General features: G+C 33.1%; 1 protein-coding gene across 2 annotated transcripts in view; it reads right to left on the minus strand.

Moving 5' to 3' along the window:
• Window positions 1–17,714, minus strand: part of heca (headcase) — a 78,773-nt gene that overhangs the window by 48,640 nt on the left and 12,419 nt on the right. For both annotated transcript variants that reach the window (XM_035084813.1, XM_035084812.1), the window contains exon 2: window positions 11,735–11,831. Coding sequence is in view for 1 of the 2 variants with exons in the window: in XM_035084812.1 (XP_034940703.1) it covers window positions 11,735–11,831 (97 nt within the window). In the remaining variant the exon portion in view is untranslated. The remainder of the gene's footprint in view (window positions 1–11,734; window positions 11,832–17,714) is intronic.

Genomic DNA, 17,714 nt, shown 5'->3' on the forward strand with positions numbered 1-17,714 from the left:
GTTATTTATTTTGCATTCGCATAGAATTCATTCTATGAAGATTAAACGATAAATAAATATGTAAGTCTCGATGAGTCATAATTTATTCCGTGTTAGCTAATTAAATTTCATCTTTAATTAAATTAATTGGAGAATTTTGCATTGAAATTTAAGAGATAAATTTTAATGATTAATAAATATGAATAAAACTGTTTAATATTTTAATATTAAAAACAAAAACGATTATTAATAACGATAAATATGATAATTTTATTTAAATATTAACATTTTTATTTTAAGTTATTTTGAAATTTTTTATTTACTTATTTTTCTTTATTTATCAAAAATAGCCGTCAGTACTTATATTAAGGTAGTTTGGCATTGACAGGCTCACAGCTGGCAGCCCTTCTATTTTAATTGATCTCAAAGATCATATTTCTATAAATTAAGAAAAAAAAAGAGATTATTTTACCTCATTGTTCAGGAGAAATAATTATTTGAAGTGATACAAAAACACATGATCAATTCAAAAATAAAATAATCTGTTCTTTCTATTTATTGTTATTTTTTTATGCTCGACATATTGTAATTTTTTCATTCCAAGCATATTACTGTTATCATCTATTCTCAAGTATCAGAAAAATATGCTGCAAAAAATTTGCATAAGAATTGATCCAAGCTCTCCCAATAACCCGAATTCGATATTGCAGGCGCAATTACTTAAATCTCCCCTCGTTTGCACATGGAGTAGAGAGAACAGTCGCAAAAATATCGAGCGAAATGAAAGGAAGAAGAACAGAGGGAAGAGATCACCCTCGAATTACGCGACACAGCATTCGTTACGATTTAAATCGACTGACGCGTATCGAAGGGAGAGATGCCAACTTTACGATGCCATCTAGAGGGTTACGCAACCCTTAGTTGTCTCGCCTATATAACACGAAGACACTCGTGGCAAAAAGGGTGTCGAAGACTGAGTAAAGTTACAGGTCCACGAATAACTTTATTCGAAACACTCCCAACCAATTTTCAAGTGTCCCTCACTTCGAGACATCTTGAGGTGATGGTATTGCAAGGATCGTTTAATTATTCGTATCCTCTTCTTTATTTTACACTACTTTATATATTTAATACATCCATAAGACAATCACCAAGTCTCTTTATAAAAAATTCATCTAAAATTGCGCAATAAAATAAAAAAAAAGACGTTTAAATAATGAATTAATTTAGAAGCTTTTTTTAAAGTGAATATAAATTGAATATTTTTCGGTGGATTTATGGATTAATAAATTTTTTATTAAAACTTTTCAGGAGATATATTATTTTCTCAAGTTTTTCGTGAGTGTTGATGGATAACTTGAGGAAGATGAGGATAAAGAAATCGTTTGTGATATTCCCGAAAAAGTTGCGAAAAGTTTTCGAGTACAGTAATAAGTGTAGGTGATAATCCTTAAAGCTCTCTATAAATCTTTATTACATTACTGAAGGTATGGCAAACACGTGTGAAAAAGACAAGTGTTACATTCCATTTTTTTCTTCACTCGCGTCAACTTATTTTCTCTGGGAAAGTGAACTCGCGAGATAGTGTGGTTGTCATAGACATGCGAAACAGAGCAAAAGATACGTTTTTCCATTTACTCGTACGCGAACCGAATAGAAGATTTATTCTTCAAGTACTCTAGTCAGAGCTTTTTCATTGGAGTAGACAGAGAGAAAAAGCCATATCGATTGCTAACGTCTCTTCACCAGAGAGAAAAGGACTCCATCAAATTCAAGACCGGACGAGTTTTGTTTCCATTTCTATCTTTTTTCTGTCTCTTTTCTCTTTCCCTTTTACTTGAAGGCAATATCCTGAAGTACCTTTACCCGAGACGACGCCGGTTGCGTCCAAGACGAAGTGATCACTTTATAGTCGAGAGGACTTTTACAAGCAGTGTTTATCGTCTCGATGAGCTTGCAGAAATTAACTTCATACCTGACGTGGCAGGAAAATTTTATTTCATTTTATCTCTTTAATAGACAAGTGAAAATGCTATTCTACTCCACTTAGACTAATGAAATCAACTTATTATCGTTAGCAAAAAGAAGTCTAAAATAAATAATACTGTCAACGCACCGTACTGATTTTATTTTGTTAACATTAATTTTTTTGTTTTAATAAGCATGCGTGACGACTTTTTCATATGTCATGACGACGTAGCTATAATTTGTTGACTCAAGGACTGTGTATTACGAATGCAATTTCATGGAATTAAAATTAGAATTTTTAAAAATAATTATACATAAATGAAAAAGGAATTGATCTTGAAGATAGAAAAAAAGAGAGTTTTTAATGAAATTTTTGTAATTAGGGTGGTTTCTTAAATAAAGAATAAAATAAGTGTAGAATTTTAAAACGGAAGTTCTTTCGAAAGATATTAAATTAATAAATTAACACTTATTATCTTTCTGGGAAAATTATTAAATGGAATTGTATACTATGTATTCTGATGTAATAATGAACATTAAATGAAATTTGATCTGCTAATTTTTTTTTTTTCGAAGAAACAATGTTTTTTTTAAAGAGGACAATTACAAATTGAACAAGATTAACTTCCAGCAATTGTATACAACTGAAATATCTATAAAAAATCTGGCAATTTAGTTGCCAAAAATCGGGCGTGATAAAAGTGAAAAGTGTAACGGCGTGTCATAAAAGTGGGTGGAGGGTGGGTGAGGGTAATAGCTACAAACGATCCGCTTTACGAGAATGGATACGCCCTATCTGTTGGCTTTTATAATGAGTGGCGTCTGCGCATAAAATTGGACTGATAAACCGTGTTAAATGTATTCCGATAAAATGTTGCGACTTATAAAAAAAGAATAAAAATGAAACAAAAAAAATAATACAAAAGTTGGAGATAAAGAAGATGGGTAATGCAAGAAAAAACACTTTCCCAACTTCCAACCCCTGATTCCTGTTCACGCTTCGTCGAACGTAACGTCATGCTGTTTCTCAAGATATCTCTGGTGAACGTCATCACTCGGATGCGTCTGACATTTTGACATCTGAACACGTCCACGACAAGTCTAGACACCAGACACATCACTACAATACTCAAATAATAGCTTCTGCTGCATATTCCTCAAGCAAGCTTGGCTGCAGTCCTGGTAAAGACAATTGACAAAAGAAAGTATTTTAATTTGAATATTCCTCACTAATTACTCCATTGTTGTGGCGACAAAAGCTACTGGAATTTCATGAAGATCTGGAAACGACCAATAGTCCAGGCTGCGCACAACCGGAAGTATGACTATTAGGCTGAATTGTTCGATTCAAGCATTTTCCGTGACAAAAGCTCGAAAATTACTCGAGTAAAAGCGATTATGACGCTAGTGAAAGTAAAGAGAACACCGGACGAAAGGGAGACACGATCCTGTCGTTAGCTAGTACCCTAGATGACCACGAGGGAATTCAAAATCGACTCGCATGATCCGCAGTCCAACCACGTTCGTCGTTATTTCCCAACGATGATCCTGCGGAAATCCTACATCGTTAACGTTTCTCCACTCTTCCTAAAAATTCTTTTCCTACAGCAATTACCCCTTCTGTTTTTTCAAGAGGGGTTTCTTGTCAGTTGCAATATAAATTCGCCATGCTCATCAATTTAAGTAAAGACCATCTATTTTTCCTACACACACTTATCAACATGGTAGATAGTCATTGTCAATATTGATGCGAAATTAGTAAGTATTCAATTAAATATAATTTGTTGACAATGTCGATGAAAGGATAAAAAAGAAATACAGATTGAATGATTAATACTAATATATTTTTTGTTTAATTTGTTTTATCGACCCGCATGAGTTGACTGTCATCGAATAAATTAAGTGATAGACTGGAATAGACTTCTTAATGAAAACAAGTGAGGATAAATAGATCAATCAATCTGCAAATTACAATAATCATAAAAATAATGGATTCTATTAAGATATAAATAATTTAATGATAAGAGTTAATGAAAGTTATTTAAATGCTTATTAAATAAAAAAAAATTAATAGATTTTTATATCAGATAGTGAAAGTCATGAATCTTTAAACTCATTTGCTAAGTGAACATCACATCCAACAACTTTTTATTCACGAGAAAAAAGTATTTTTTGTCGCGTTCAATGTCCTGAGATGTCGAAGAACTGTCATAGATTATCAGGGAAAGTATGATCACGAGAGTCAAGGCCAAAAGTTGCAGCGGTCGCCACCCCTAGCGTTGTGGTCTGGGAGAGTTTGTCTGCAGGAAGGAAGGGGTAGGCCGTGTCTGTGCTGCAGCGACGGTCGATAGAATTGTCTGCGCACATGCGCAAGTAAAAGCTCGTCAGCTGCGCCATTGATTCTCAATGTTGCCCTCGCGAGAGAGAGGCCATTCCTTCAACCCCCGCGACATCGACGTATCCAACCCGCTCGTCCTCACCCCTCGCGACTTAAAGCAGACCTCGTTGAATAAAGGTCGCTAATTTGTGTAACGACCTCGTCGACCGAGCATAGAGGGAGGCTAGGAATTCTTCAAGGGAGCTTACTTGCTAGAAAAATAAAATTCCAACAGAAGAGAAAGGGTCAAAGGACCAACCCCCAAACGTACAGTGACCTTGTTCAAAACTCAAGGTAAAGGTTACTGGTATTTATTAGTCTGATGTTGAGTTTGATGGAGTGGAAAGACGGAAAATATAAAGTTTGAAATTTTAGAGAAGGTGAGTTGTGTCGAGGTAATTAATAGTTTTCTGTCCCAGACTTAAATATTGACAATATTTTGCAAGTACTTGGAACAGAAGCTCAGCTTACATTTTCAGCACTAACGAAACACGATGACGAAGGTGGAAGAGCTTTGATGAAGAGTATAACACAGAGATATAGTTTAACGTCGATTCAAGTAGAATAGATTGCTGTTCCTTTTTACGTCACGTTTATAGCCAGCTGGGAAATTGAGATTGGATCGTAAGAGAAATGGCCAAGAAGAGAATAAAAAAAACGAAAGTTTTGGGTATGACGTAGTGTAGATTTTGATGGAGGAGAATTGAAGTTTTAACTTTTTTTTCAAATAACAAGAGTACGACTTAACTGGATTAGCCAATTCTACAACTACTTGGATGCTAGGTTGCACTTATCTACAGGCTCCGCCTTTTTCTTGTAAACTCAAAAATGAAGAAAAAAAGAAAGAGTGACTTTAAAGGCTCTTATTTACTTTGCCTTCTTACTACTGACTGGTGGTGGGTTTTTTAAGCTTCAGGTGACTCTTAGTGTTACACTAATTTTAATCTGCTGTGAAGCTCGAAGTCAATAAAAGGGTGAGAAGCTTGCAGCCGTTGCAACCAACCACTTCTACTATACATATATATATTCTCCATCTTCACTTGACTCCCCCTTTCGCTTGGAAAGTCTACGAGTACTTCAACATCCCTTGTATCACCCTTTTCCAACCCCTCCTCTATCATTTTTACACCAATGTAAGCTGCCGGGATTTTTCACTTTATTATACTGAAATATATGAGCTTATTTATTTAAAGTGATAGTTCAGGCTTTTGTGGTCCTAATCAATAGACATTTTGATACTCTCCGATGTCACGACAAGGGTTTACTATTTGACAACGAGGACAATGACGTTATCTTCCCATTCCTGTCGGTCTTCAGGGATCAGGGGAAGTACTACAAGACGGAAAACTGTTGACAGATACGCACAAGAAAACAAAAATTTATAATTGTATCAATGAAATTAAGAATATTTCATTTTATGATTGTTTACTTTGATCATGAGAATTCTGAATTTTGTTTTTCTATCTGGATGTCACAATCATTTTATTGGCTTTCTATTTTGATTTACTGAAACGTGATTTTATTTTTCTTTAGGTGGTTGGTAAATAGAAATATTTATAAATAAAATAACTATTCATCAATTGTTGAATAAGTTTTTTTTTTACATCATGTAATAAATAAAATAATTGGATACTTTTTCGAAGGTATCTTTTCCATTGACATATTCATTCAATGTTACTGGAATACGATGACTCAATGTCATTTTAGAAATAATAAAAGACACAAAATTAGAACAAAATACTATATTTGGTGGTTTCACTATAATATGACTTTTATGAGGAGATTTATTATCATCACCAATGTATGTATTGATTGATGGATTAGTGATGATGAATCATTCACATTCTTTTTTTTTGTAAAAACACGTTAATCCAAACTGGCAGATCAATCTATTAATTTACCTCAACATATATCGCAGACAAAGTTGCAAAGTATGAATTATTGATTGATATTTTTTATTCAATCCAGCACATAATTTCAATTGGAAATATTTGTACATTACTTCTATCTAACGTGATTGGAAGATTGCTTATGCGGAGTGACAGATGGAGCTTTATTATTGATTAAAGTAGCAAAAAAATCCTCAGGCAGAATCCACAAGTTTGAAGAGTAAAAGCGAAAGAGAGAAAGTTTATGGAAAGCTAAAAGAGATTTTCACACGAGCGAACAGCATCAGGGAAATGTAAAGAAGTTTGCAAATCCGATAAAAGGATCGCACTTACTTTTTTTTCACTTTTTCGTCTTAACAGATGTGCGAACAGACGAATGCGTACGTCTGAAAACAGTCCGATTCGCATGATAGGATTGATAAAAAAATGAAAGATAAAAGAGAAAAAAAATAAGCAGAAGCATACCAAGGTCTTGATACAGAAATATAAAAAAAACACATAAAGTGAGAATTAAGGAAGGTATTTTCAAAGAAATAGCTTAAATCCACTGGAGAATTCTAGAGCCAAATTTGAGAATGTCTGGAAAGAACGAAACTTGTCTTATGTTTTATTATAACAGTTGCCTCGAGGTAAATAAGATGGCGAAATGAAAAAGGAGTCAACACATTTTCGTCCTTTATTCTCTTATGCAATTTAATAACACACTATCCTCTCTACAAGTAAACAATGGACACAATCACAAGAGCACTTGTGACGCTATCTCATGAGTGCATTACATGTCGCGTGAAAATTCGTGGGCTACTTTGAACCTGTATTCTGCACGAGAACTTGGTTAGAAAATTAAATGCCAGAGGAAATTGTGCAGCATAAAACAAACAAAAAAAAATCTTGATACAAAAGAAAAAAATAACTGTATTTACTTTTAACTGTGACTCTAAATTTAATTGAGTTGTAAAAAGAAATATTCTCTCTATTTTTTTATCTTTCATTAATAATCATTCAATAAAAAAATTCTCACTCCATTAATTATGTAAAAAAGTGAAAAGTGATATTTTCTTGGAGGAAGTAATTAATAATTTTTGTTCAAGTACTTTTTTCATTCACTCTGAATATTTATTACATCTTTTATGTACTATTTTCTAAGAATTATCAAGTCCCATGACTCATCTCTCGACAAAGAGATTAATATTAAATTTTTATACGATTTTACTCACATGAATCAACGTAATTCAATGTCCCTCTCGTCTATAAATCTCCAAAAGTCTGAGCGAATTGGCAAATATGAATTAAACTCCCCTAGTTCGGCTAGAAAAATATTTTCTCACGCAGAAAAGGAGATATAAAAACTTAGTTAACGTTTTTACACTAGGGTCTGATATATATAAAGTATTCGCAAGTCTCCTGCTGTGCTTAGAGGTCTGAATTTTTCCTATCTAACTTTGTCGTCATATAGAATAGAAACTGCGCAGTGGCAGCATCAAGTACCACCGCCAATAATGGCCTAATAAATCTTGGAACCTTCGATATCTCTCTGTTTTCTAATCTTCAATCTCCACCCACTTTATGTCTAGCTTGTCTCTATGCCATGTCGGCTTTGATTTAAAGGAATTTCAATTGCAGATAGACAAATAAAAAATGACCGTTTAGTGGAGTGCAAGACTGATGCAATGTAAATTTAGAATAAATATAAAACATTGCCGATGGCCATTGAAACCTTTCATCTTGATGATTGAATAATATTGTTGATAGAGAGTTGATTTCACTGTGCTAACTGGTAATATCCTAACTGTGGGTGACAGCAAACGAGGAAGAAGTTTAAAATGAGGAATTTAAGTGGAAGTTTATGGAAATCCAAAACCTCTGAACGCAATGTGGTTTTGTGGTGGATGAACATGAACAGAAATAGTTGTATTACCACCCTTGGTTGCATACCCGATTGAGGACCATTTTATCGAGTAAAATAGCCATGTCGAGTTTCATTTATCGGACGACGACACGCAGTGCAGTTAACTCATGTTTGCTAGAGACTTGCCCCTTGTCGACGTCTCCCACGCTACCGGTACTTCACCTCATCGACGATGCATAATAAATTGCACTCTATGCGAGACCAGTCTGCTGGCGAAAGTGATTCGATATGGGCATTGAGAAAGGTGTAACGTATAGACATTTCCATAACGGGATTTTATTTCCATTTTCCCAAGACTCCCAGTCAGTGAACTCCTAGTAAAATCTCCAAGCGTTTCCCTGGCCCGATCAAGCGGACGAATAAAAAAAAATTAGAGATTTATGTGCCGCCGGCGGTTGAAAAAAAAAAAGATAGAAGATCGTCTCGACGTTGGTGAAGCGACCCAGCAAAGGATAAAATCACTCACTCAAATCATTTTCTGGCGCAAAAAATCAGCAGATAAGTGCGAGTAATAAGAAATGATAATTATTTTTGGACTCTTGCCGGAAATAGAGAAGAAAGTGTTTTGGTTATGAGATGAATTTATTCTTAACACAGTTGTAGAGAAATTGTAATAAATATCGAAGAGGAAAGCTTTGTTGGAGACAATATTGCCGATGATTATGTAAAAATGAAAGCTAAAATTGACAACTAAATATTTAATGGATAATGATGATTATGTAAATATTCATTTTATGCGAGAGGAAAATTATTATATAATAAAAAAAATATATCTTAGATAAATAACAAGATGAAATAAAGAAACTATTTTTAAATTTAAAAAGATTGGTTCTTCATCATTTCTGATGAACACTGTAACAAAATATTTATCCAACTTTTGAATTTCTATCTCTAGTAGTTATGGATCACTAAGGTCAGACTCGAAACGTCTTGAATGAAACAAAACAAACGTGAAAAAAAAAATATCCAAGGATCTTTTTCTAACTGTCTAGGATGTTGGTGGTAGAACGGAAGTAACTTCTGTCCATCGTATACTTTTTGTTTGGATCTAGAGGAAAAAACCTCATGTCTTTGTTTGAGTTGATTCGACGAGACAACGAAGACGCGTGTCTCCCACGATTATAAGCAACACACTGTTTCTTTTCTTTCTTTTCTCGTTCCACATTTTTTTTTCCTATTTGTCTTTCCCCTGTCTAAAGCATCGTTCGAATTTTCGCGCGACAACAATTTGTCAGGACGCCAGAGAGAAAGAAGACGGGAGCTATCGCTGGCAATCAATTACGAGTTTCGTAATCTCTGTCCCTTGAACACGACAAACGTCTTATTTTTTTTCTTCCCTCTTTCCTGTCCACTATCTTTATATTAGTTTTTGCGTACGAGAAAATTAATCACTTAAATAAATGACGCAAATTACTAATGTATATAACACTCATAATAACGTAACATTTTCAACAGCTACAAGATTAAAAAAAAAAAAGGTATGAAAATAAATTCATCATCTTGACATTAAAAACACTATTATTCATCATGCCGATACTCAATATTTTATTTCTAAAAAATGTATTTCTCAAACAAGCCGAGTCCGTAATTTGCATTATCATATAATGACGGGGTAGTTTAATACAGTTTGCGTGTCTTGAGATCGGAAAAATCGTTAGTGACTCATGGGAAAAGCTTAGGACGTGGGTGTCTACCTTGTATCGATCCGGTTGTGGTAGGTCTCGGTGTCGAGAGGGAGCGCCGTCTCTTATCCCAGTTCAAGGATGAATTTCAAGGGCGCCAGCCCTCTCTGACCGCGTGTACTACGCCACACGTTTTTCTCGTCCTGACTATCAAGAAAAGATAAACGCAGGATAAGAAAAAAAAATGATGACGATTTGGATCCAACACGACATGACATGATGATATTTTTTGATTCTCTTTAATTTAATATATCATTCCAAAATTCTTCTAATTCACGAGATAATTAATTTCATCATTCCAGAAGTTTATAAATTAAATTCATTTCCAAAGAATCTCAATTCAAGTTGCGCATTTAGTTGAAATAGTTGGAGTCCAATTTATGTGAATTAATAGACCAGAAAACCCGTTTGTATGTTTGCGGCGAGATAGAGAGACAGACATGATCTAACATCGCATCCAGTAAACTACAAACTTCCGTTGCGACCGTCTTCAAAGCTACCACTTTAAAATTTAATCAACGTGCTTTGAAGATCCCTTAGGAGTCAAGATATTGTATTACTTAGCAACTACCTCGTGACGTCCGGTATGCTAGAGTGAACGGGATACAATTTCCTGAAATTAAGGGACTTCACCCGAGTGTCTTCCTGTTTTATATCCACAGCGATCGATTGACTAAATAAATGTTTTACGATCCTCCAAGTACTTCAAACAACATCAGTAGGAGGATAGAAAGGATGCAGGAAAAAAATAGAGAATTATTGTTGCAACGACAAACCTTAAGTTACGATCATGACCCACCACTATCTTGCCATTTCCATCGATTCGAAACGGAACCTACTGCGGAGGAGTATTTATTGTATCGAGACGTTCTGGGCGCGATTCAATTTCGATTCGCTCCAAGAGATACCGTCACTCTCGGTAAGTCATAGTCTCAGGAGACATGGAAAGTCTTGAGTTGGAAAACAAAGGTGTTCTTGGACTTGCTGACGTGTAAGAGGGTGAGAAGATTTGAGGAAAGTAGTAGTACCTTGTATGTTTGTTGTCCGGGGAAACTGGCGTCAATGTTTGCTGAGAATTCGTGGGCCGAGAGACAACGTGACTCGTAAATCATGTTGGTTGATACTAGACAGAGAATACACCTACGAAAAACCCAAACATCGTGCATCACACAATCCCTTGAGATTATTCCAATACAACTTGATACTCTTGTCTTTCATTTGATATTTTTATTTCCATTTTATTTCTTATTTTCAAAGCCAACAGCAGTTGGTGAAATAGAGCCAATTTTAGGTGAACTGCATTGGTATTCCAAGCGTAAAGAGCAACCTTTGCATTTCGAAATGCGCAGAAAGCAAAACAACAGCAGGAGAGTACAAAGCCACACCCTAACTATTGGTGATACAACCCTATTTGCTGTACAACGAACACGTCAGGACTTTCGCATCAGGGGTGAAAGCTAACGTAACTCGAAGGGTAGCAAAAGATTTTTCTTGCACGAGTAAAATATCTGTGTGTTCTATGTTTTAGTTGTAAGCCTTGCTCTCTTTCATTTTACTCATCTACTTTTTTTTTTGAATTGCATAAAATGCATATAGGCGTTTTTAACCCTTTTTTATATTCCTTTTTTTTTCACCTCACGCGTATAAATAGAACTGCGAGTTTTTCTCTATAAAAACACACTTTTTTCCTTCTACTCATTAAATGCGTTGAATATTTTTTTCCTGGCGTTGGAATTTCTTTAAAAAATGGAGTCAAATAAATTTAATACATTTTTTTCTTTACTTTACCTGATAACAACTACTCATAAAAAAGGTATATAATATAAAAGGTTTAATGTAAATGAACAAGAAAAAAGAAAGTATGTGATATACCAAGGGAAATAAGACCTCTATAGGTCGTCAGTGCCTTTGTCAATTACTAAATGAAGCATACCTTGATATGATAGGAGTTGAGCTTGGTCCTGGGTAGGCTGTTAAAAGCGCTGAAGTCCAGACGACGAGAAAAGATGCCATTAGCACCACAGCTTTGCCTGAAAAAAAAATGATTAGCTTTAAAAAGTGATACTTAAAATAAATGACTTTCATATCAAAAATAGACACATCTTATTATGATTAAATTAAAATATACCTAAACCAATATCACCATATCAAAAAAATGTAATTAATTATTGTAATGAATTCAAAGATAATAAAAAAAAACATTGTGGAAATAAAATAATTATCTAATGCCTTCATAATATATATTATCCTTGGAGAACTAACAAATGTAATAATGGAAGTTATAAGGTATTGTTTCCTAAAAAGCTACTATCTGAGAATCAGGATATTTATTATTAACAGAAAAGAGGGTTTATTTACTTGATATAAGTTTTGCTTCAAGTCGCACAGTTTAACTGGAAAAACCAGAGCACGAGACGTCAAAGTCTACAGACGTCACATGTCAAACATTTGAAAACGTTTCTGATCCCTTTTATATTTTCTTTTGTTGTCAAATGTCTTACGTGACCTTACCCTTTTTTATGATGATAATAAAAATAAAAAAAGGAATAAAAATGTAGAGGAATGTCATGAAAATTCAAATGTTTCGTTTGAAAGCAATAAATAAATTACCTTGATAACATCATCGATTCGTTTATTTCTTCGATTAAAAAGTAATTGAGTTCAAAATGATTTTAAAAAATAAATTCCACCATTCAGATAAATTTATGTAAATTAAAAAAAATTAAATTCTATTGGTTATCAAGTAAAATTATTCACTTGATTCGATAATTGTTATTTACGAGATAAATTCAATGACATTATTGTGTTTGTGATGACACACGTGTGAATGAAGTCATGGCATAGGAAATATGACCATCACCTTGGCCTTAGTTTTAAGCAGCCAGCTATTTTTGACAATGTCAAGTTTTGGGGTCATCAAAATATTGCGATTGCCATACTTAGTAACACAAGTCCAAATAGAACGTGACTAGATCAATAATTAAGCAGACAATAAATTGACCTTGTTCATATAAGCCCGCATGTATTTTGCATGAAATCAGATGAATAATAATTATTGGAAAAAAATTAGTATTTGTTTTGACACTGGCTTGTGAAGCAGAATATATTAATAATCAATGAATTTATTATACAACCGAAAAATTTACCTTTAAAAAAAAAGATAAAACAGACGTAAAAACGTCGTCTTCTTAGTTAATAATGTTAATATACTGCTCAAAATATTCTATAGTCAAATTTATACACCGGAAACCGGTTTCGAGGTCGACTCGGGCGTTATCAATTAGAAGCAAAAAATATTCACCAACAACTTCAAGTGAAATAAAACGTTTTTTATAAAGGCAAAATTACTTAAACAATTTCTGTGGACCTGGAGAAAAAATTTTATACCAACCGAATCAATAAGAAATGTTTTTTTTATAATTTTATGTATTTTAGAAAGCTAAAAAAACCAACTCTATATGGTTTTAAAAGATTAGAGCTAAAAAAAAAGATCAATTCAAAACTAAATTTTTAATCCGAATCTTTTGGTCAATGTAGGATCTTTCCGGCTCGAATTTATGTCATGGTTCGCAAATCCATGTCGAAGAACCGGCTCTCGGTGGGCCTGTTGGGTACCAAAAACAGGTTTTGTGATTTTGTATCGTTCGTTTTGCAATAGGATTTTTTATTTTCGTTTTCGCATCCTCTTTTCGTTTGTTTCCAACTGGATTGGCTTCTTGAGAGGTAGGTTCAGTTCAGGAAAATAAAAAAAATTATGACCGAAGGCTAAATACGTAAGAAAAAGGAATTCCAATGTAGAATTATAAGAAAAATATTTCTAACCGATTGCATGATACACAAAAATAACGGATCGTTTCTTGACGTTTCTGAAAAAGCGCGCGCCTACTCATCGGTTTTATCTCTTTGACTTTTATAATGCAATATAACGACTACGTGAGATATATAAATCGTCAGTCCAGGCCATACCACCATCACCATTATGAGATCCAACTGAGGTATAAGCAGGAAAAAGTAAAACACACCTTCTTCAAGCTGACTGTATGCTAATTCAAATCCAACAAAACATTGCCCACAGCGAGTGTTATGTTTCTATACCTCACCATATTTTATTTTTCAATCTTTTTACAGCTGAGTAGATGCGAAACGTGCGTGATCAATCGTCCATCCATCTAGTCTTAAGATATACTTGGTTTCTTACGCTATTCATGTTCATTAAATCTTCGTGTGGGCGCTGATACAGATATACAGTAATCGATAGCGTTAGCTATCGATCAAAATGAGTCACGAACTAACTCTATATCAGTGATAACGATCGGTATAACTTTAAATATTCAAAACCACTTCTTATAATATCAATGTGTGAAAAATATATTTTTTTACATTATGAACATTTTGATTACTCGATTACGATAAAAACGATTGTATTGATTAATATTATCAATAGAATACTTATAACAAGTTTATTCTGCTATTTGTTTTATTAATAATATCACTTTTTATAATTAATTTTTTTTCTTATATTTTTTTTGTTTTAATCATATCGTGCTGACTGTACGCTTCGGTATATAGACAAGTGTTTTGAACGTAATCTATTTTAAGCGATAAAGATTGTATTTGGATGGATAGTTTGAACAGATCTTATCTAAAGAGAGAAAAAAAAGAGAATACATGTTAAACAAAAAATTTTAATTTGATGAAAAAATCGATATTGGAGTAATTATTTTAGTTTAATGAAATCACTATTTTTATGTTAAAGTTAATTAATTATTAAAAATAAAATCCAAAATAGGAAATGATTTGTTTGAAGTTATTAAAATGTATTAATATGAATTAAAACATCAAATGTAAATTTTATAATCTCCCATGGTGTTGATTTTACTCAAAAAAAAAAATGAGGATGGAAATAATAAAAAAAAACGTAATGCTCCATTGATGAAAAAGATTAAAAAATATTAATCCAGATTATGTTAATTTAAATCAAAAAAACTGAGATATTATTTATATTTAACTGTTTACGTGGCAGAGATTGACACACATATCAACTTTATTTGGTCGAGCCTCCTGTATATAATAATATAACACATTTTAACAGCCTAATAACAACGTTGTTTTTCGTTAGAGAGTATTTTTGCGCAGTTAGAAGGCGTGATACCGTGATGACTCAGATGCCCTTCCGCTTAGAGTTTCAATGCCAAAGGCAATATGTGTGGTGTATGTGTACCTTCCAGACAAGTCTCCCAGCACATGTTCGTGCCTACGATGTCTCATCAAGCAGAGGAACTATTACGTCCAATCAACTAAACCCCAGCAATAACTCTCGCGTGCCGTTAATCTCACCAATCATTATACAAAACTTTAATTTTACTTCAGTAAAATCGATCAGTTTATTTATCGAAAGTGAAATGTGTATTCAGAAGAAAATTATTTTCTCGACTATTTTGGAGTATTTTGTTGTTAGGATTGAGTATATATATATATATAAAAAAAAGAGGAAGTCAAACAACGGATGATTAAAAAACTTCCCTTTAATGTATCTATCCCTCGGAAGTCGACGTCGCGTGGCGAGAAAATTATACGAACCTCTGGCAGCGTGATTGTGGCATGACGTATAGCCTCAAGCAACTTGAACGGGTTTTTAATGATCTTTTCTCTTGTGAAGACAAAGAAAGAATTCTTCTCTTATGTAATCATATTTTTTTTCGTTGGTTATTTTATATTTTACGATGTTTGGATTCGATTTGAAATAACGAAAAGAAAAAAACGCGCTAAAATCTGTAAAGTTGAGTAATAACACTAGTGTAATAGGAATAGTACATATAAAGTGTGTTACTCAATTTATTTTACACGTACGAAATCATTTTATCAGTTGATGAACAAATTTATTTTGCAATTTCAAGGTATTCCATGCCTATTTCTTCGGAGATTATAAAATCACATTCACTAATCAAACAATTTATCGAATTTATTTCGAAAATATACAATTTTTTTTGTCATTTCTTCCATAAATATACAAGACTTTTTCTGATTTATTATATTAAATATAAGGAGTGAATCGTAATTTTTCCTGGTCGGAAATTCTTTAAAGTCTATGAAGCACGTAATTTCCTAACACATCAAATTATATAATATAAAATTATTTATGGAACTAAAAATAAAAAGGTTATAAAACATTACGAGAACAAAAAAAAAACCACACACCTTATAGCGTCTTATAACCACTGAATCTCCTTTCTCCATCGCCTAACACGCATATCTAGCAAAATGCTAGAATGAAGAAGGAGTTACGACATTTTTTCCTTCGCGAAATAGACCCAAGAGCTTCCCCGAGGCTACTAACCCTTTTATACTTTAGGAACGTGATTCATAATTCAATGCAGTAATTTTGCTCAGCACTTCTCAAGTAAGAAAACAACAAAAAATCTCTCGAAAACAAAAAATAGACATGGCCGGATAAGAGGAGAAAGAAGTGGCTTGGATGATGGTAAGTGTAAAAAAATGGCCTTCAAATAAAATTTATGATTCACTTCACGAATTACTTAAAGAAGACGTGATACTGGTACCAAAACAATTGATATAAACCAGCTGCTCTTGATTCTCACAAATTGTTTCAATGTACAGTCCATCGACTATCGATTGTACTACTTGAGCAAATTGAATTGAACATTTTCTCAAGTCATTTCTTTTTATAGATCAACATTTGAAGAAAGTCTGAGGAAGAACGCGAGTCACAGGTGTTCAATAACAGAAGGGAAATGGATAATGAAAGAAATAAACAATAAGCATAATGTCTAGACAATAGACCAGGATATCCGGTCAAATGTACGTAGTCTCGAAGGACACTAAGTGACAAGACTGTGATAATAAATACCTAGGTAAACTAAACAAAGTGAATACGAAGTAAGCAAGAATGAACGAGAGATAAGAAGAGAAAACGCGAGACGAACGCAAATTAAGTGACGACGTGAGTACGTTTATTCTGTGTTTCTTCTTCCTCTTCTGACTCTATTCATTTTCGAGAGGATCGACAACGACAGAGGGTATCCCCTGAGGATACCTCGTTAAATAATCGTCGACGATAATGCGAGACTTGAATTGAGGGAGCTCACATTTGTCGATGGAACGTAGCAATCAACTCTACTCATGATTCCTCTGCTAATCTTCACAGACATCAGTCTACTTCACATACAAATTCAATCTCGCTTTATTGTTTGGTTAGCGTAATTATTTTATAATATAAATATTATTCATGCTTTTTCCTAACATGATCCTAAATTATTATCGAAGAATGATAATATTTATGTTGGATAAAATATTGACATACAATAATATTACAGAATGAATGTTTTAAAGAGATGTTTTGACTGGAAAATCTCATTTCAAAGTGTTTTACAACACTCGTTTTATCAGACGTTGATGAGTTTTTGAGTATGTTTAGAATTTATGTTTTCATGTTTAAATAAAGACACTTTCATTCATCTTTAATAGGAAGAAAAAAATTTTTGTTTGGGTTGTAAATAAATTAAAGACTATTATTTTTCTTCGACAAATATTCCAGTTATTCGTAAAGAAATTATTAGACGATTAATACAAGTATTTCTGTGAAATTGATCAATTCTCGTCAATATTAATAGACTGTAAAGATAAATTGAATTTCAACCAAACTATTTGAACAATTAAATTATTTCACTATGTAAATATTAACCTCATCGAGTTATATAATTGAACCAAACTATTGTATCTTCATTCTGCTTTATATTAAATATTTTTCTGTTTCACTCACATATTTTATTAAATCAATTGGAATCTCTTCTAAAGTGATTTTACCTTGAAGAAAAAAATATAAAAAGGAGATTAAATGAAAAATTAAATCTTTTATTTCTCTCATTTGGAAATCAAAAAGAGTTATCGATGCA

The sequence above is a fragment of the Chelonus insularis genome, unplaced genomic scaffold, assembly GCF_013357705.1.
Source record: "Chelonus insularis isolate UGA/USDA-ARS -01 unplaced genomic scaffold, ASM1335770v1 contig_397_pilon, whole genome shotgun sequence".
In the NCBI taxonomy this organism is placed as follows: Eukaryota; Metazoa; Arthropoda; class Insecta; order Hymenoptera; family Braconidae; genus Chelonus; species Chelonus insularis.